Source organism: Vulpes lagopus, chromosome 24, assembly GCF_018345385.1.
Source record: "Vulpes lagopus strain Blue_001 chromosome 24, ASM1834538v1, whole genome shotgun sequence".
Taxonomy (NCBI): Eukaryota; Metazoa; Chordata; class Mammalia; order Carnivora; family Canidae; genus Vulpes; species Vulpes lagopus.
Window position 1 is genome coordinate 20,051,727 of NC_054847.1, and position 18,551 is coordinate 20,070,277.

General features: G+C 36.9%; 1 protein-coding gene across 1 annotated transcript in view; it reads left to right on the top strand.

Annotated features, from left to right (window-relative positions):
• Positions 1-18,551, top strand: part of THSD7B (thrombospondin type 1 domain containing 7B) — a 732,294-nt gene that overhangs the window by 679,813 nt on the left and 33,930 nt on the right. The window contains exons 17-19 of the mRNA XM_041739265.1: positions 8,969-9,110; positions 11,257-11,372; positions 13,538-13,655. Of these exons, the coding sequence (XP_041595199.1) occupies positions 8,969-9,110; positions 11,257-11,372; positions 13,538-13,655 (376 nt within the window). The remainder of the gene's footprint in view (positions 1-8,968; positions 9,111-11,256; positions 11,373-13,537; positions 13,656-18,551) is intronic.

Consider the following 18,551-nt stretch of genomic DNA (forward strand, 5'->3'; position numbering starts at 1 on the left):
GGATTTCGATTTCATCCCAAATGTAGGTTTCATGTCTAAGTAGAAAAGGCCAGGCTTTCACTTTGAATTTTAAACATGTGTTTACAGTATGTGAAGGTTACCCTACAAATCCTTCTTTGTATCATTTCAATCCCCCAAGTTGGTAAAATGGAAAAAAAAATGTGAAAATATATCTACCCCTATGGTAGATATATTTTCAGCACTGATTGCCATGGAAACTCTCCATAAAATGGCATGTCTGATCAGCTATAATGGACTGTCTCTTGGTGATGTTTCTATACACTTCAGATTTTTTAAAATTTATGTGTTCTCCAAATCTTAAGGTCCTTTCCCTGTTGATTATAATATTCATATCACCTTTAAAAGTATCTGTGAATAATTAGAAGTGAACTATATTTTCTTAAAGGGTATAATATGTTTGGCTAGATTAGATTTATCCTATCTCACTAGTATTCCTTAGTTCTTCATATTTATCTGTAGGGTTGTTGAAGTTTTAAAATAGTACACTTATTATGTGGTAGTAAAAGAAAAAATGGTAATTCTGAAATGGCAGATAAAAATACTATGAGATTTTTTTTTTACCTTCAAATTAGTTTATAATTTCAGATTGTATAGAGACCAACTTCCTACCCCCTCACCCCCAGGGTTTTTTTTTTCCAGTTTTAGAAGACCCTCAGATAAAATGGACTTTCTCAATTTGGTTGCATGTCTTATTTTCTAGATAGTAAATTCCATGTTGAAAGGCAAATGTTAGTTACACAGCAGTGTTGAGTAAACATTTGCAGAGAATAAGTTTGAAGTTTAGAAAATAGCCAAGATACATTTGTATTCTCTTCTCTCCCTGTCTCTCTTCTTAACACCGACGCTTTGAGAAAGTTATTTAACTTGAATAAATCAGGAAAATTAAAATAATCGTGCACAACTTAGAAGTTATAGTAAGGATTAATACATGTAAATCATTTAGCACAGTACCTAGCACAAAGTATATGTGTACAAACATAAATTGCAAATATTATGCATTAGACCAATATTAAGTGCCCCTGTGTGATGAATGCTACGTTAGACCTTGGGATATAATGATGAACAGCACTTGTCGTCAAGTAACCTACAGTCTAATGAGGAATACAGAAAATGTCTAGTCCATTTCAACAGAGTAGCAGGTGTTAAAAGAGAAAAAGCAAAGGTTGTCATGTCAGCATATATTGGCACATTATCTAACACCTAGGAGGATCCCTGAAGTTTTCTAGGCAGAAAATAGATATATGGAAACCTCGGAGATGAGTAAGGGTTAGATAGGCAAAGTAGAGTAGATGATGGAGGGAGGAAATAGAAGACTCCGTGTGAGCAAGAGCCCAGAGCAAAGGTATGACTGGAAAAAAAATGAGCCCAGATCAGCTTCCCATGAGGGCACCTTCTGTGTTGTAAGCCCCATGTATAGAACTTAATAGCACTTTTTTTCTGCTGGCAGATCAAGTGGTTTTGGCTAATCAGATTCTCCTAAGAGGAAAGGAGCCCAAGGATCTTGGGTGGGAGAAGACAGACAAAAATGAAGAATGAAGAATCCTAGACACATTCTAGGGTGCATTATTTAACCCCTTTTCTTTGGTTTATGGTGGGGACTGGGAATGGATGGTGACTCAAACGTTAAAACAAATATCACAGAATTGACTCTCTCTTAGTCTTCTGAGATCTGAAAAGGGGCTCTGCACTGCTGCACTGCTGGCAGACACCACACTCTGTGCTGAGATTCTCATTGCCTACAGCTTCCTGGAGCCCATCACATACCTGGAATTGCACTGCAGTTAATTGCTTATGTTGGTTTGGCTTTTTATTTGGTTCTTGGATGGTTGGGGCTTAGAATGAAGAAAGAAAAGTAAGAGTCATATGGAAAAATAAGAGAAGGAAAGGAGAAAAAAGAAAAAGGTAGAGAGAAGGACATTGAGATTGAGTTTGTGTGCGCTCAATTCAAAAAGCAGTTGTTACCTAGGGATCCTCTAGGTGGCATATAATTAGTTATGACTGTATGTATGTATGTATGTATGTATGTATGTATGTATACCCTCATACCTGGGTGGCTCAGTCAGTTAAACATCTGACTCTTGATTTTGGCTCAGGTCGTGATCGCAGGGTTGTGAGATCGACCTCCGTAACAGGCTCCATGAATCCTGCTTAAGTCTATCTTTCTCTCTCCCTCTCCCTATCTAATATATAAATAGAAATAGATATATATCCCTTTTTCTCTCTCCCTAATATATTTAGAGAGATATATAGTTATATAGATATTATATATATCCCTTTCTAATATATATGATATATATTTATGTATAGATATATGCTATTTATAAAATATGTATATTTTATAAATATATGCTATGTATAATATGTATATTTTATAAATATATGCTATATATAAAAATATTTTTAATACATATATATATACTGACCATTCAGTATGCATTCCCTAATTATAGGGTATTCTCTAACATAATCATAGTATAGTTAACAAGTTCAGGAAATATATCATCAGCAGTACTTGCAGTTAATCTGTGGGCTAGATTTCCAAGTTCTCAATGGTCCCAATAATGTCCTTTCTAACATTTATAGCCCTTTGATTTTAGTATATGTGCTGCCAACGCGAGCACTATAGCCCTATGATTACAAAACCCAGACCATACTGTATTTAATCTTTATATACCTTTGGTCTCTTTAATCTTTTCCTTTCATGATTTTTACATTTTTGAAGCATGTAGGCCATTATTTTGAGTTGTGTTTGGTCATTCTTCTTTCTTCATTCCCAAGCCCCAATAATAATATAAACAGCTAACACCATTTATACATATAAATGGTGATTGGATAGGCCATACATACATCATTCATTTGTTCCAGGGCCTCTGATTGGGTTATAACTTTGTACCTTCACTATTCCTTAGTATTGTAAAATATCAACCAGAAGGACTATGTGGGGATGTCCCTGACTATTATAAAATCTTCACCCAAACATCCTAGCTAAGCAAAAATCTCCGGATATTTATGTGTCATCCTAACTTCCTCCAGCAATAGGCCAGCAAAGCTTTACCAGGAACATTATTTCATGTTGATGATATGATAGCTTTTGCCCCTGCTCTTGTCAGTTTCATTACACTGAGACGTGTGGCACTCCTCTTTCCAATTAACTCTCTAAATACGATGCAACAGCCCCTAGACTTTGAGCATCTTTCATGAACCGTGGTCTCCTCAAAGACAGGAAGCAAGGCTTATTCACTGTCCTGTCCTTAGCTTGACTCATTCTTCAGCCTGGCTTCTCTTGCTCTTCGATTAGTTTATAAGCCATAGTTCCTTGTGTCTGTTCTCTCTCCCTCCTTTTCCATCTCTAATTACCATCGTCCATACTAAAAGCTTCCCAGGTTAAAATAGATAGCAGTCACAATAATCACAGTCACAGAACAGCTCTCTGGTGCACTGTTTTACCCACTGTCCCCACCTCAACATACTAGACAAGTACTGCTATTTTACACGTAGAACAGCTGAAAATACTGAAGAACAAATTAGCCCCCCTCAATTAAAATCTTGTCTTGAGCACCTACTATGAAATTGTTCTATTCCTTGAACTTCAATTTCATCATCTGTAAAAACAAGGATATTAGAAGTATACCTATATCAGTAGGAAGTTGAATATCAGTAGGAAGCTTTATGCAGTAATCCCCATGTAATGTCAATGTTCATACTCTAAAATGTTACCTATTGCTATTTAGGTTTTAAGACAGCATCCAGAATATGATTTCAGTATCCACTGTTATCCCTTTAATCCCTCAAAAGACAAATAGAAGCTGTAAGAGGCTATTCTGCTATACATAGGATTAAATGCCTTGTTAGACTCCTCAAATCTGGAGTAAAGTATAGGAAGAAACAGAGTCTGCGTGTGTAGGGCCCAGGAATCCAACCTCTGTCCCTTCTGACTGACCAGTAACTTTAGTTTATGGTATTTTAATTTCTGATCATATTTGCTATGACATCATAGTAAGTATTCTTTTTTGTATGAAACTCTTTATCCGTGTAAAGTACATTGATGAGTTCTTTGCACTTGCAAAATCCACAACTCTTTTAAGAATTCAGAATGCTTATATTTGTTAATCTCATTAAACTCATTAAGTATCCCAAAGGCAGAGGTTTGAAACGTATATCATTATTTCAAATGATAAACTTCAGGGGTTCATACTGATGACCTATAGGAGTTCTTTTAAGTTCCACATTATATCTATATCTCCTTTTTTCTATACTAAGAATCACTTTTTCCAGGACACTGGATTTAAAAGAAACAGAATGTATCATAATTACACATTTTCTTTTTTCCATGTAACACAGAAAACATTCTCAGTATAACAATACTTCTACCACAAACATGAGTACTTTAAAATGTTAATTTTTTTCATTGGCTCTTATTATTTATATTTGAATTTTATCTATTTCTTCATATAGATTCTGCATGTAAAGTTGGCTCACCACATGTCTTTGCATTAATGTCTTCCCAGTCCTTTTGGATGTCTAAAACTCAGTAACCAGTAAATTCCTATGGAAAGACTCCTGGAAACATCATTCCTTGAGTTCTCGCATATTGTCAACAGTTTATGCATGGTCTTTTAATTGAAAGTCAGCTTTGCTGAATATAAAATCCTTGGGTCATGTTTGTTTGTTTTCTTTATATATCTTTATAATAACTCTGAATTTTTTATGGTATTAAGGTTTCTTGTCCAAAAGTCTAATGGCCAATCTTTTTTTTATCCTTTGTAAACCATCCTGGTATCTTGCCCAGATACAGAATCTTTTCTTCTTTTTTTTAAAGCTTAATACTTTTACTAGGATATGTCTCAGTGAGTCTGAAGTGCCCTTTCAATAAGTAGTTTTGAGTCTTTCCTTTTTTCAAAGATTTTTACATCTTTTTTCAGTTCTGTTCTCTTGCTTAGGTTTTCTTCTTCATAAAATCTTATATGCATGTGGCATCTGTTTTGACTGACTTTTCTCTTTGCTAGTTTTTCTCAAAAACTGTTCTCCCTTGTTAAATGTTTTTTTTTTATTTCATTTTTTCTTTTTGTTTTTCTTGAACAAAAACAATTTGTATATTTTTATTCTTGTATTTCTCCTAGTTTTATCTTTATTTCTGAAAATGATGTTTCTTTTATTTCTATTTACTGAGTTGAGTTCTATCACTAAAAGTCTATGCTTTTCCAATTCTTATTTATGATCTCTCTTATCTTGTTCCATTTTCTAAATTCTGATTTGTTCACTTTGAAATAGCGTCTTTCATCCACTTTTTTATGCATGTCTTTCTACTATTTTTTGGGGGGGGGATTATATTTTGAACTTTATTATCTTTTATCATAATACTGTTGTTTGGGATTTGAATTTGATAATTTTCTTTGCCTTTTTTTTAGAAGCCTGGGGAAAGAAAAAGAGAAGGGAGAGAAAGGCAGAGAGGGAGAAGGAGAATCTTAAGCAGGCTCCATGCCCAGTGCAGAGCCTGACTGAGATAGGGCTCAATTTTTTGACCCTGAGATCATGACCTAGGCCAAAATCCAGAGTGAGTCACCTAATCAACTGAGCCACCTAGGCACCCTATTTTTTGTGTGTAAAGTAAAATTTTGTAAACTTTTAGGAGGGGGTGTAGTTAAGGATTGTTTTTCCCTACTGTCATTTTCGTGGTCCAGGGCTTACTCATTCTTTCCCTCTTTTGTTTTTAGTGTTCAGAACTATAGCAACTTACTTTGTACTGTTTACTGGATCTTGTTTCCTTCCCCATTCATGTATTGGTCCTTCCTTTTCCTTCATTGCTATTTTCCCTGTTTTACTCAATTTAGGACTCTTCTCAAACCACTTATTTTCAGTGCAGGAAACTGTCTGGTAAAGGACAGTTGTTAATTTTGGTTGTTAATGTTAAGAGTTCATTCAACTCATACTGCATCAACACCCAAAACCTCTCCATGGACTCCTTATAGTCAGTCACCTGCTCTTAAAGTATACAAAATCCTCCTGTACTCAGGTTTAATTTTATGGGTGCAAGGGAGTCACTTGAGGCTCTCAGGTGGATATCTGATTTAATTTTAACAGATGAAGGAATGCCTGGGTGCTCAGTGTGTTTGCCTTTGGCTCATGGTGTGATCCCAGGGTTTTGGAATTGAGTCCCGCATCAGGCTCCCTACAGGGAGCCTACTTCTCTCTCTGCCTATGTCTCTGCCTCTCTCTGTGTCTCTCACAAATAAATAAATAAAATCTTTTTTAAAAAATAATTTTTACAGATGAATACAAATATTCAGGTCAGGCTCAAGTGTAAAGGCCATATTGCTAGAGAGAACAAAAGGTATGAAAACACAATGTCATAAGGAAGGATTGAACTTTAAGATAAGTGCTGGATTTCAAAGGTAATAAGCTAGAAAATGCAGTCTCATAAAGGGGGCTTGTTTACCAGAGATTAACTGGTTCTTATTGGTCATCTTTTTCCCTAGCAAATAACCTTTAGCTATATAACCTTGATCTTTATAATAAAACTGGTCTAAAGTAGACTTTGGGTTAGTTATCCTCACATCACTTTCTCTCTTCATTTAGGAAATTGACAATATGTCTTTATATCAATACTCTAGAGGAAAGGAGATCCAGGTTTGTATTTGAGGAGTCTTGATCCAATAAAGAAATCATCCAGACATAAGCATCCTTTACCATTTTTTTTTTTATTTAGCCCCACTCCTTCCTTGTGACAAATTCATTACTTTATGAACTTCTTATAAATAGCTAATAGAAAGAAATAAGGAGAAAACATTAACCTATCTATCAGTCATTAGCAGTGGTAGGGCATTTTTTTTAAGTGGAACATAAAAATATTGCCTAAGATTAGGTTGGGTTGTGTTTGTGGATTCCAGCCACCCACACTTTTCCCTATCTATTTCTATAGAGAGAAAATTAGTAAAGAGGTTAGCTGCGGTGTTGGTTTTCAATATATTAATTTCTAGAAAATAACTACCAATGTCTACATGACTGTGAACAATGGGTTATGCTCAACTGAATATTTTAAAACCATATCCAGCCGAATTGGAGACTGATAGACTGAGGTCTGAGTGAGGAAATTCTTAAATGTCAAATTACACCTATGTCCCTATACCCTCTTCTCCCTCAGGTTTAGATGAGGAGCTAAGTAAGATATAGAGCATATAAGTAAATTGTTCAAGGTAGCATAACAATTTGATGTGTGCATGTGTTATTTTCTTTTTTGCTTTGATGGCTTAGACTAAGCAGGTATATAGATTCTAACAGTCAGTTGGTTCCAACATCAATTGATTTTTTTATAAGGTAGAAAATCAATTGAACACTAATCAGGGATATCTACCTATTTACCTTCGTTTTTCATTCATTGGCAAATCACTTAAGCTCTTATTCCTTCTTATGAGAACAAATAATCAAATTAATTGGTGAACTTGTAATAAATTATTGGTAAGCATTTAGCATGGGATTCATTTGCAGATAATTAAGTATAATTACCTGGTTTTGTTGGCCCTTTATCATACAGAGACAATTCGATACAATTAAAATGTAAAATTAGTTTACCAATATTGACAGATTATACAACTATAAAGTCACATGGATAAAAAATGTGTTTCTGTGGCTCCAAACATTTAAAATTAGAAGAAAATTTTGTAGGCTTTTTCTGCATATTTCAGTGCAATCCAACATTATCATCTTGATTAACAGCCAAGATTCAGTTTACAGGTTGTGGTCTTGCTACAAAATCTGAAAAAGTAAAAGGAATAAAAATAAATGAAACATCCCGATATAGAAATGATGATTTGATGACCTTAATTCAGAGACTTTTTATTTCTCCTGTGGTTTAAGCATCTATGTGCCTCTTTAGGGGTCTGGAATTGTGTTGTTGTGACCATACTTGATGATATCTATCAAACAATTATTGTATCAAATACATACCAAGATTTTTAGAGATTGACATGGAAAGTAGAAATCATGATCTATCATGCCCTCTAAGAGTTTATAGGTAAAGGAAGGAGCCAGGGTAATAAAGAAAGAGTGGCAGTATTATTAAGGCAGGTGTAGCATATATTCAGAAACAGATCTTATAGAGTAATTCCTGAGCATGGGTGGAGAGTTTCTCAGGAAGGAAGAGAAGAATTTATCTTTATCGAAAGAAAGAGTGTCCGTGATGAAGCCTTGATTAGAGTTCTGAAGGGGAGGAAGGGTAGGATTTAGGAGTTGAAAGATTATTCTAGTGGGTGAGGGGGGGCTTGAAGATTCACCATGGGTAGAGGGGCTGGATGAAATATGGCAGAGAGGTTTACCTGGCTCAAGGGCATTATATGAACTGGGCTGTAAGAGGACCCTTGGGCAAAGTGATATTTGCAAGAGACCTTTGAAGTTCACATTTATATATTTGCTTTGCTAAAAGGGCAGTATTATGTGTAGTGGCTCATCCCCTGTGGATCAGACCTCTCAAATAAGAGAAAGTTCTGGTATATTTTCAATATTGATTTTATAATTATCTCTATATACCTGTTCTAGGGTTTTAAAAATGATTTTCTCATTAAAATGTTCTGTGTGATTATATCTATTGGGCTAGACTATCTGAGGCACAGGGACATGGTCTTCTTTTTTTCATTTATTTAAACATTCACAGTGTGGAGCACAGAGTATGTTTAATTGATGAAAATAGTCTCTATGTGCCTAATTCTATGTGGGAGATGGAAATGTAGCCTTCACCATAGCATAGAAAAAGAAAAAGCTGTCAGGAGGGCAAAACAAACAAAAAATAATTTATACTGAATCACAAAATGGTTTTATTTTCTAAACACTATGTTTAACATTCTCAGTTGTCTTTTCCCTATAGCTGTTATACGTTATTATACAGATAATCATATATAATTTACCAACTAAGTCTGGGTCCATTCTAACTCGGCCTGCTGTTTTATTTTCATAGTCATGTGATCCTCACTCAATGCAGAGAAGAACCCGCCATCTGCTAAGGCCCCCACTGAATTCAAGGACATGTGCTGAAGACTCACAGGTGCGGCCTTGCCTCCTCAATGAAAATTGCTTCCAGTTCCAGTACAATCTAACAGGTACAGTTGAAATCCACAGCCGTGCCATTTCCCCTGCACACTGACTAATGGGACAATGTGTGTGTATGTTTTCATTCTTGGGATTAAGGTCTGACAGGATGTGAGAGTGTATTGCACGGAAAGGCTGAGGATTTGACATTTCCAGTGTCCCTTCACAAAAGAAATGCCCACTTTTGGCATGTAGGTTCAGAAAAGCCACCTGGAATCTCTGAATTCCAAGATACTTAGAAAGACTTGGCAAAGTTTCAGAATAGAACTGAATTAAGCCATGATAAACTGAAACAAGAAAAATAAGCAGCAGGGCATAATTTACCATTTAGAGAAGAATGTAGTCATGCTGTCGTAGCATTTAGCTCTTTCATGGCCCTTATTATTTCAAGATATTCAGGCTTGTGATGTACTTTGCTCTATGGTTCTCAATGAGAATAAATGGTAGACCTGAGTGGACAGGGATATTTTAGAGGCACCAGGAATCCCATAAACTTCATTATTCAGCCACTGCTCAGGATTTTTCTGTTTACCACAGTGCGTAATACCACAGACTGTTTAGTTTCATTGACTTGCAACCTGCCATTCCCTGCAGTAGCCGATATACAAAATGCCACCAAATGTAGAACCATGTTAAGTCTCATAATTGAATTTGGTGCTGACAACCAAACTATCACATGCCTGCAGAGGCCAAGCAATAACCTCTTCAATTCCCTACTGAGGTCACAGTGGCACCACTGAGATTTCTCACATAGAAAACTTCATAGTGAATTCTAGGGGGCAATTTGATTGTCTTTATTGATGAAAGATGATCTAGTGTATTGACCTTTTTGTCTAGTTAAAGGTGCTTCAGATCCTTGATTTTCATAGTAATTTTTTTAGAAATACAGTACAATTTGCTTTCCTGGAAGAACATATCTGTTAAATGCTGATTTTTATGGGGCTCCTGGGTAGCACAGTCAGTTAAGTGACCAACTTTTGATTTCCTCTGAGGTTGTGATCTTGGGGTCATGAGATAATGCCCTGTGTGTGGGGGGGCTCAGCAGTGAGACTGCTTCTCTCCCTCCCTCTGCCCTTCCTCCACTAGCACACAAGTACTTGCCCTCACATGCATTCTCTCTCCCTCTCTCTCTCAAATAAATAAAATAATATAGTTATTTTATGTGTTTACTATTCCTGTTACATCACAGATCACTTATCCAACATGAAACATGTCTTTAAAGAGGTTCTCAATGTTTATCATCATAGAACACTCTACACCAAAAGTAAGAGGTGTTTTTTTTTAAGAGTCAGATTAGTTATGGGATAATTTGTTCAAACTCCCAGTTGTCTAGTTTGTAATGCAACTTTCCAAATCTATAAAATCTTCCCTCATGAGAGAATAATTTGAAAAAATTAGATTTTCTGTAATAAACATGTAGTTCTGAAGTCCTTCTCCGTTCGTTCATTCTTTTATTTTCTTTCTTTCTTTATTGTTTAAAGATTTTATTTATTTATTTATTTATTTATTTATTTATTTATTTATTCATTCATTCATGAGAGACACAGAAAGAGAGAGGCAGAGACACAGGCAGAGGGAGAAGCACGCTCCATGCAGGGAGCCTGATGTGAGACTGGATCCCAGGACTCCAGGATCACGCCCTGACCCAAAGGCAGACACTCAACTGCTGAGCCACCCAGGCATCCCTCTCTCTGTCCTTTCCGAGGCACCTGTCATAGCTCCACTGTACTGAACATATGGAATGGTTTAGATGATTGGATTTAATCCTTGAAATTTTTTCAGCTTACGTCAAAGGGGAGCATTGTTTCTGGGTTCCTTTTCTCTGTTATCCCCAGCAAACAGATGATTCCAAACTAGTTTTCCTTTCCATCCTGGTTAGTGTCTTTCCCTCTTCAGTTGACAGTGACATGGTCTTTAACAAACCATTCAGCTTTTTACTTTTAGAACGCAAATTTAGGAAGGTAACTCACTTTTATTTGGTTGTTTATTTGTTTTGCAATTAAAGAATTGCGGGGTGCTTTTTGAAGCCACCTGGGAATGATTTTAGGATTATGTATACACTGTCCTTCCTCACCAATGCAAATAATCAAAGGTTTGCTGTCTTTTGCTCACATGACCATAATTCTGAAACTCATTGCGGTGATCCTATACCTGTAGAATGGAGCACATGCCAGCTGAGTGAAAATGCCACCTGTGGACAAGGCGTCAGGACCCGCCTTCTGAGCTGTGTACGCAGTGATGGCAAGCCAGTTGGTGTGGACCAGTGTGAGCAGGTAATTTGTCTATATTTGTATCTCACACTCAGAGCTGTGTGTGTCTTAATATTAGTCTGCAACCTTGATGCTTGTTATAAACAAGCTCTGATTCCTTCTGGAAGATTCTTGAAGCTTAGGTTCTGTTAGAGTGAGAGGCAACTGGTGTAGCGCAGTTATGCTTTATTAGTTTGAATTTAGTCAAAATGACTGGGAACTTGGTCAAAATGCAAAATCCTTTTGCACTAAGTGGAGTCATTAAAAAATTATTTTTATTACTTTCAAGAACTTATATAGATGTACTTGCTAACAAACTATTCACAGCAGGTGACTTTAATATTTAGATAGGACTCTGTATTAGGACAGTAATTCATTTGCATATATGAACACTGTGCCTTTCCTTTAAGGTGAACACTGACACTTGCTATAAGAATATGCTGCTCATTTTCTTAGCAAATGATCACTAGGTAAACAGCACAGTTGTATTTTTCTTCTCAATCTAAGTTAAAATGCCTTCCTACCAAGTTCCAATTAATGAGTTCTGAATTTTTTTTCATGTTATTGTTCCTTTTTTTCCTGTGATAAACTGTGTAGACTTTGGGCAAAAGCTGTAGTCAAACATGTTCCAAAGAATTTGCATTTCCTTCCTAACAGAGAAAAACCTCTGTGGGGACAGTTTAATAGAAATAAAGATGACCACATGCTATCACACTAGAAGAATCACCAACATGGTCTTTGGACTAATTTGAAAATACGGGGTCAGTTAACTCAGGTTTCCACAGAAGCTTCTTAAACAAATTGGCAAAATGAAAATTGGTCCCATTTCTCCTGACACAGGTAGAGTCCACAAGTGGAATTAAAATAAAAACCAAGCTTTTCTCACCTATCCTGACTTAAGTATTCTCCTATTAAATATTTTAAAAACATGGCTCTCTGAACCAGCCATACAGCTGGCTCAGATAAACAACAACCCTGCGACCAGGCCATCTGAAATTGGACATCCCATTCGGTGAAATACTCTAAAACCAGATAAGACAGTGCAGAGTTCTGCCCAGCAAGTGTCAGCGCTTTATTTTAACATTTCATTCAATCTGACCCCCCATGAAGTTGTCTGCTTTAGGAAAAATAAATCCCCAATCTACTGCGACTCCAAATACATTGAAAATCTTATTACATTTGGTGTATGTAATAAACCTTTCCTCTGATACAAAGTAAGATATGCACTATTCATTAATAGAAAAATCAGTTTCTCTGCTTTCCAAATACCATATGTTCAATGAATATTTAAAAAATATTAGTTTAAAGAAGTCCCAAAGTATTAACCTACCTGGAATATTCCTATATCTCAAATGGATTGAAGATCCAATGTGGTAATTCTGCTTTTGCCCATGCAGCAGATAATCATGCTATAATCATTCATTTTAGCTTGGTGTGAACATTGCTAACATTTAGCACGTGTTGAATGTCAGAGTCCTCCTCAATAAGTGCACAGTCTGTGATTTCTGTAGCAGTTTTTCATTATTCTTTCTGTGTTTCTTAGATGATTTATTTTATTTCGCTAAGATCTGTTCTATTTGGCCATTAGAAAAATCTATAGATTTTGGCCTACATGCTGGTTTAAGAGAGGGCAAGAGAAAAATAAACCAGGTCATCAATTTTTCTCATGATTTAGAGTATGGTTATATTTTCAAACTAATAGGTCTTTTTAATGAGTATATTTGGGTTGTTGATTCTGCTTTTATTCTTATTTACTTTTTTTAGCCTGGCTAGCTGTTAATTTGGAGCTCTCTATGTACTACTGGCCCATCCAGAAGTGCAAAGTAGCTGAATTTAACACTGAGGCATCCTCCTGTTTCTGTGTTTGCTAAGTGAGGACAGATTTCTGTGTCACATAACTGCCTACTTTCCCAGTACCCTAATTGCAGGTCTATTCTATAGTTGAGGATTAAAAAAAAAAAAAAAAGAAAGTTGAGCAAACAAACTTCTATTTTGTGAAGTTAGGACAACCATTTCCTAGGACTGCCATCAATTTATATAAGAAAGGATATTTTTCCATACAAAATGTAAAAAGATTATTATCATGGATTAAAGGGCAGAGAATAAAGTTTTTCTCATGAAAGGATAGTGACTTGATTTGACAGTGATATGATTTCTGCAGTAAAATCATATTTTATTTCCATCTGCAGCGTAACTTGGAAAAGCCCCAGAAAGTGAGCATTCACTGCCTGGTGGAATGTGTGGTCAACTGTCAGCTCTCAGGATGGACAGCTTGGACAGAATGTTCAAAGACTTGTGGCCATGGAGGTATTTGGGTTCCCCATGTTTGTTCTTACCAAACAGTTTGGTTTTTATTTTTTTATTAATTTTTTTAATTTAAACTTTAAAAAAAAGATTTTATTTATTTATTCATGAGACAGAGATAGAGAGAGGCAGAGACACAGGCAGAAGGAGAAGCAGGCTCCATGCAGGGAGCCCCATGCAGGACTTGATCCCAGGACTCCAGGATTACACCCCAAGCCAAAGGCAGACACCCAACTGTTGAGCCACCCAGGCATCCCAATTTAATTTTTTTAAATAGGCTCCATGCCCAGTGTGGAGCCCAACGTGAGTCTTGAACTCACAACCCTGAGATCAAGAGTTGGTCACTTAACTGACTGAGCCACCAGGCACCCCCATAGTTTGGTTTCTAACTATCTTTCTCTATGTCATAGCTTGACAAATGGGCATAGGTTGGCCAGTAGAGGGAATATGAAGCTGACCCAGCAGGGAAGCAAGATAGAACTTGATCTTGTATCAGTCCTTTATGTCTAAGTAGAGGTTGCAAAACTGACCTGGTCACAGTGGCAGACACTAGAGGAGCTGCTAGCCCAGTAGGACAGTGTTTGTTCAAAAGGTTATAAGTTTGGGGCTCCTGGGTGGCTCAGTTGGCTAAGCATCTGACTCTTGATTTCATCTGAAGTCATGATATCAGGCTTGTGAGATGGAACCCTGCCTCAGGCTCTGCACTGGGTGTGGAGCCTGCTTAAATTCTCTTCTTCTCCCTTTGCCCCCTGACCTCTCTAAAAAAAAAAAAATCATAAGCTCAACCAACTAAAAAAAAAAAAAAAGGCCTCCATGGTTTTTGGAAGAAGTATGTATTATATAAGTATAGCTGGATCCTGTGTCACGGAAACCCTTAAGTCACAATAGCTTAATATCCTAGACTAGAGACTAATTTTTCACTCACATAAAAGGAGGGGTTGTTTGTACTTTAAAAAGTGAATCAAGGACACAGGCTGATGGAGGGTCTATCACTTTAACATAACCAATTTTCTCTGGAGGGTGCCATCCAGTTGGCATCCAGGTTTTTATGGGACAGTTTGGAAGTAGCATACATCCCTTCCATCTATATTATACAATATTTAGTCCCATGTTCCCAGCTCAATGCAAGATGATTGGGCAGCAAATGTAGCAAATGTAGCTTCTAGATGTCCAGTCACTTCTCAGCAATAGTGTTACACTCTGGAGGAAAAGGAATATAAATCTGTGGTGAACAGATAGCAACCATTACCACAAGTTCCCAGGATCCCAGTGGGGAAATGATATACAATGGCAAGGAATGAAAGGCAAATGATACTCAGAAGCTTGGCAAATGGATATATAGATGGCACTCCAGCATCAGCCTCAAGTGAGGATTAAGACATTGTCCATAGAAGAGAGCACAACCAGAAAATAATTGGAACCTATGGTTTAGGATAGAACTCTGGTTCTGAAAAAGAGTTCTAATTTATCCCAAGGTAGGAGTCAGTTACTGGAGGAGAGCCCTGGGGTAAAATCTTGTTGTATGGCTAGGCACTCAACAGGGGAGAAGAAAGGAAGAATTGTAAATTGCAGGAATCATGGAATCAGGATTGGGAGGAGAGTATACCAAGACCTGGATCTGATTGCCAAACAAAAATATTTGGGAGCAGGTATCTAGAAGTGACTGGACCATTGGCACTAGGACATAGATGCATTTCTCAGCTCCTCCCAAATAAGTGTGCTGGGGTTGCAGATAATTATCTGCCTCAGTTGGGATTATCTAAGGAACTGGGGCAGGATGCAGCATGGAAAAGGGGTTCTTCTGTGAACTTACCTCTCAGATTTTGGAGAGGGTAGAGATGAAAGCGGTAGTCAGGATTTGTATGAGGAAAATGGGCCTAAGGAACCTGAAAATGACTTCTGCAAAGAACATCACTCACAATGAAAATATGGGAGTCACAATGTCCAATAATGACATGCCATTTCCTGCGCAGCTGAGAGCCTATAAGGAACCTCAGGAAACCAAATGGTAAATCTCAAGATTTCAGTTATTGACCTACTGCTCCTCAAATGTTCTGATCAATAGCATGTTATAGTTTCCAGTTGGGCATCCACTTTAAAGTTGGGTAAATCTAGGTTCAAATTGCAGCTGTTTAGGCAAATTACTTAATCTGATTCTCAGTTTCTTTATCTATAAAATAGAATTCGTGTACACTGGAGTTTTTAGTTTGAGAATTAAATGATACAAAGTATATGAACACCTAGCACAGTAATTGACACATCATGGGTATTTATTGTATGTTAATTTCCATCTCCATCTTCTTTAGCCCTCAATAGTAGAAAGGGTCATTAGAGACTCCCTAGGATCTTTCAAGGAAAATTCTATAGACTTAGTCACTCTGTCTCCCAATATCATTTCTCATCCTTTCACCCCACTTAAAATCTATACATTATAATGACAGCCTAAGTGTATTTTAAAAACTCAAATTTGAACAATTGTTTTCCTATTAACTTAAGAGTCATTTAGCCGTTAAACAAATACCCATGTGCTAGTTCTAGTTCTGTGTGTTAGGGATGCAGCAGTGGATGGGAGGTAGACACTTGCCCTTTTCTCATGGAGTTTACTAAATAGTTGAAGGACAACAGATGGTAAACAAGCAAACAGGTAATATTGTATGTTGATGAGTTCACTACAGACTCATACAAATGAGAGGTGTTTTTCATACTAGTGATGTCTTTTGTCAGAACTGGTTGCTCTCTGTCCGACAATGACTCACCCTGGCTATTCTACAGCTATAAACACTGCAATCTTGTCCTCATGGGTCTTCTGGGGAGTGTGACTTTTACAGTGGTAAAGGGTAGCATGGAAAAGTAGAGAAAGGATGAAGTCTGTACTGTAAATGTGGTCCACAAGGATGTGTAGGATCTCACCCATGCCTGCCTCTCTATGTCCATCACCCTCCATTGGCACATTGGCTCTCTCTGTTCTAATACAGTGTATTTCATTCACACCCTTGAGTGTGTGCTACTTTTCCTTAGGTGGAACATCTTACCATCACCTCACTGCTGCCTCCTGTTACTCTCTTCTCATACCCAAATTGAATCACTTGTAACTCTGTATACCTGAGGGGCCAAAGGCCTTGTTTGGGTTCTTCGTGGGTAAATCCCCCCAGTTTCCATGAGCACAGTACCTGACACATAGGAGGAATTTCAATTAATATCTGTCATTGCTCATGTGGTTCTGGATCATAGGGGAAAACTCAAAGGGGACGAGCCTACAGACTGGATCACGAGCCCAAAGGCAGCCAACCCCTGCCAGTTTTCCTCACCTTCTAACTAAATGCATATTCATAAGTACCATTACTTAGGACAAGAATGTGTTCAATGCAAAGGCGACATATCTGCTTATTATTATTTTTGCCTGGCAGTCCAAATTCTGCCACTGTATAAAGTCAGTGAAACTCAACATATCTCTGTGTTATGCTAATATACTACCTTTAAAAATAAGAGCCTTAACTGTAGGTTTAGTGTTCAGGTATTACTTTAATTTTTCAAACAGCTCTGTTAGTACTGTGGATGCAACAGCCCGTTTGTTAGAAAGACAAAAACAAAAGAAAAACCTTTCCATATCTGAATCCCACTATTGGAGAATTTTAGGTAATTAGAGTTTGAACTTAAATTCACCTTTTCTAAGCCTCAGAATAATAAAGAGAAACAATCAAGGGTTTCCTAAGGAAGTAATTTTGTGAACTAACATACCACTGGGACTGAGGAAGAAAAGTTAACTACTTGGAGAAATCAAGTTGCATAAAACATTTGGAAGTCAAATAAGTAGTATCCCTTGGCATTCAATCTAACACTAGTTATAAACCACCTCTAGCCAATTTCTAAGGGTCTATTAGGATATCTTTTTGGGAATCCTTTCTTGACCTTTAGATGTCTCGATCTTCTGAATTGTTAGATGTAATAATAAAATACTTTTAAAATAATTTTTAAATAATAAAGCATATTTTAAAATTAAAATTTATTTGAATTTTAAATAAAATTTTAATTCAAGGTATTATTCCATAATCCTGATATCTGTCAGACCCTCCAGTGATCTAAATGAGTGTGTATTCCATGTTCTTTTTATTCATCCAACAAAGATTGAATTTTTTTACCTGTTATCCTGGCACCTACAGTGTCTTCTTTCATTGTCAAAAGTGGCAATGTGAAAAATAAATTATATGGTAACCGTGCTATTTAGACATCTGTTCTCAAAGACAGGATTGTAGAAGTGTATTCATACGTTTTACAAATATTCATCGGATGCTTTCAGAGTGTTGGGCATTCTCCCCACAGCTGAGGCCACACTGTAGGGAAGAGAAAGGACCCCAGGCAAACAGAGTCCCTTGACTTCATTAAACAAATATTCCAGTAGAAAATTGGATGGTGATGACAAGACAGATAGCAAATAACCGAGAAAATAAACACAAAAATGGCCAATGTCCAAGAGGAAACCAAAACAGATCATGCGATGGAGCATAAGGAGATCAAGTATTTTGCATGGGAGTGGGAGATAGTGGGATAGTGCTCTTACTCAACTTCACAAGCATTTTCTGACCTCTAACATGCAAGGCTGTCAGGACCTACAGACAAAAACCTAAAACTAAGTATTTTTCTAATTATATTTGTGCCCTATTTCAGTCTTAAATAAATTGAACGGTACAAAGAGAATAGGACACATAGCCATAGAATTTCTAAACACCCACCCTCTGATATTGCTGAGGCAGCCTTTGTGCTTACATTACATTATACCCCACGGCTCCCAAACTTCTCCCCAGTTGCAGCCCCAGTCTTAAGAGCACCACTCTTTTCTGATCATCACCTACCCCCGCCATGGGCAGATACTAATGTGTCCAAAATGAGAGAATTGTGTAT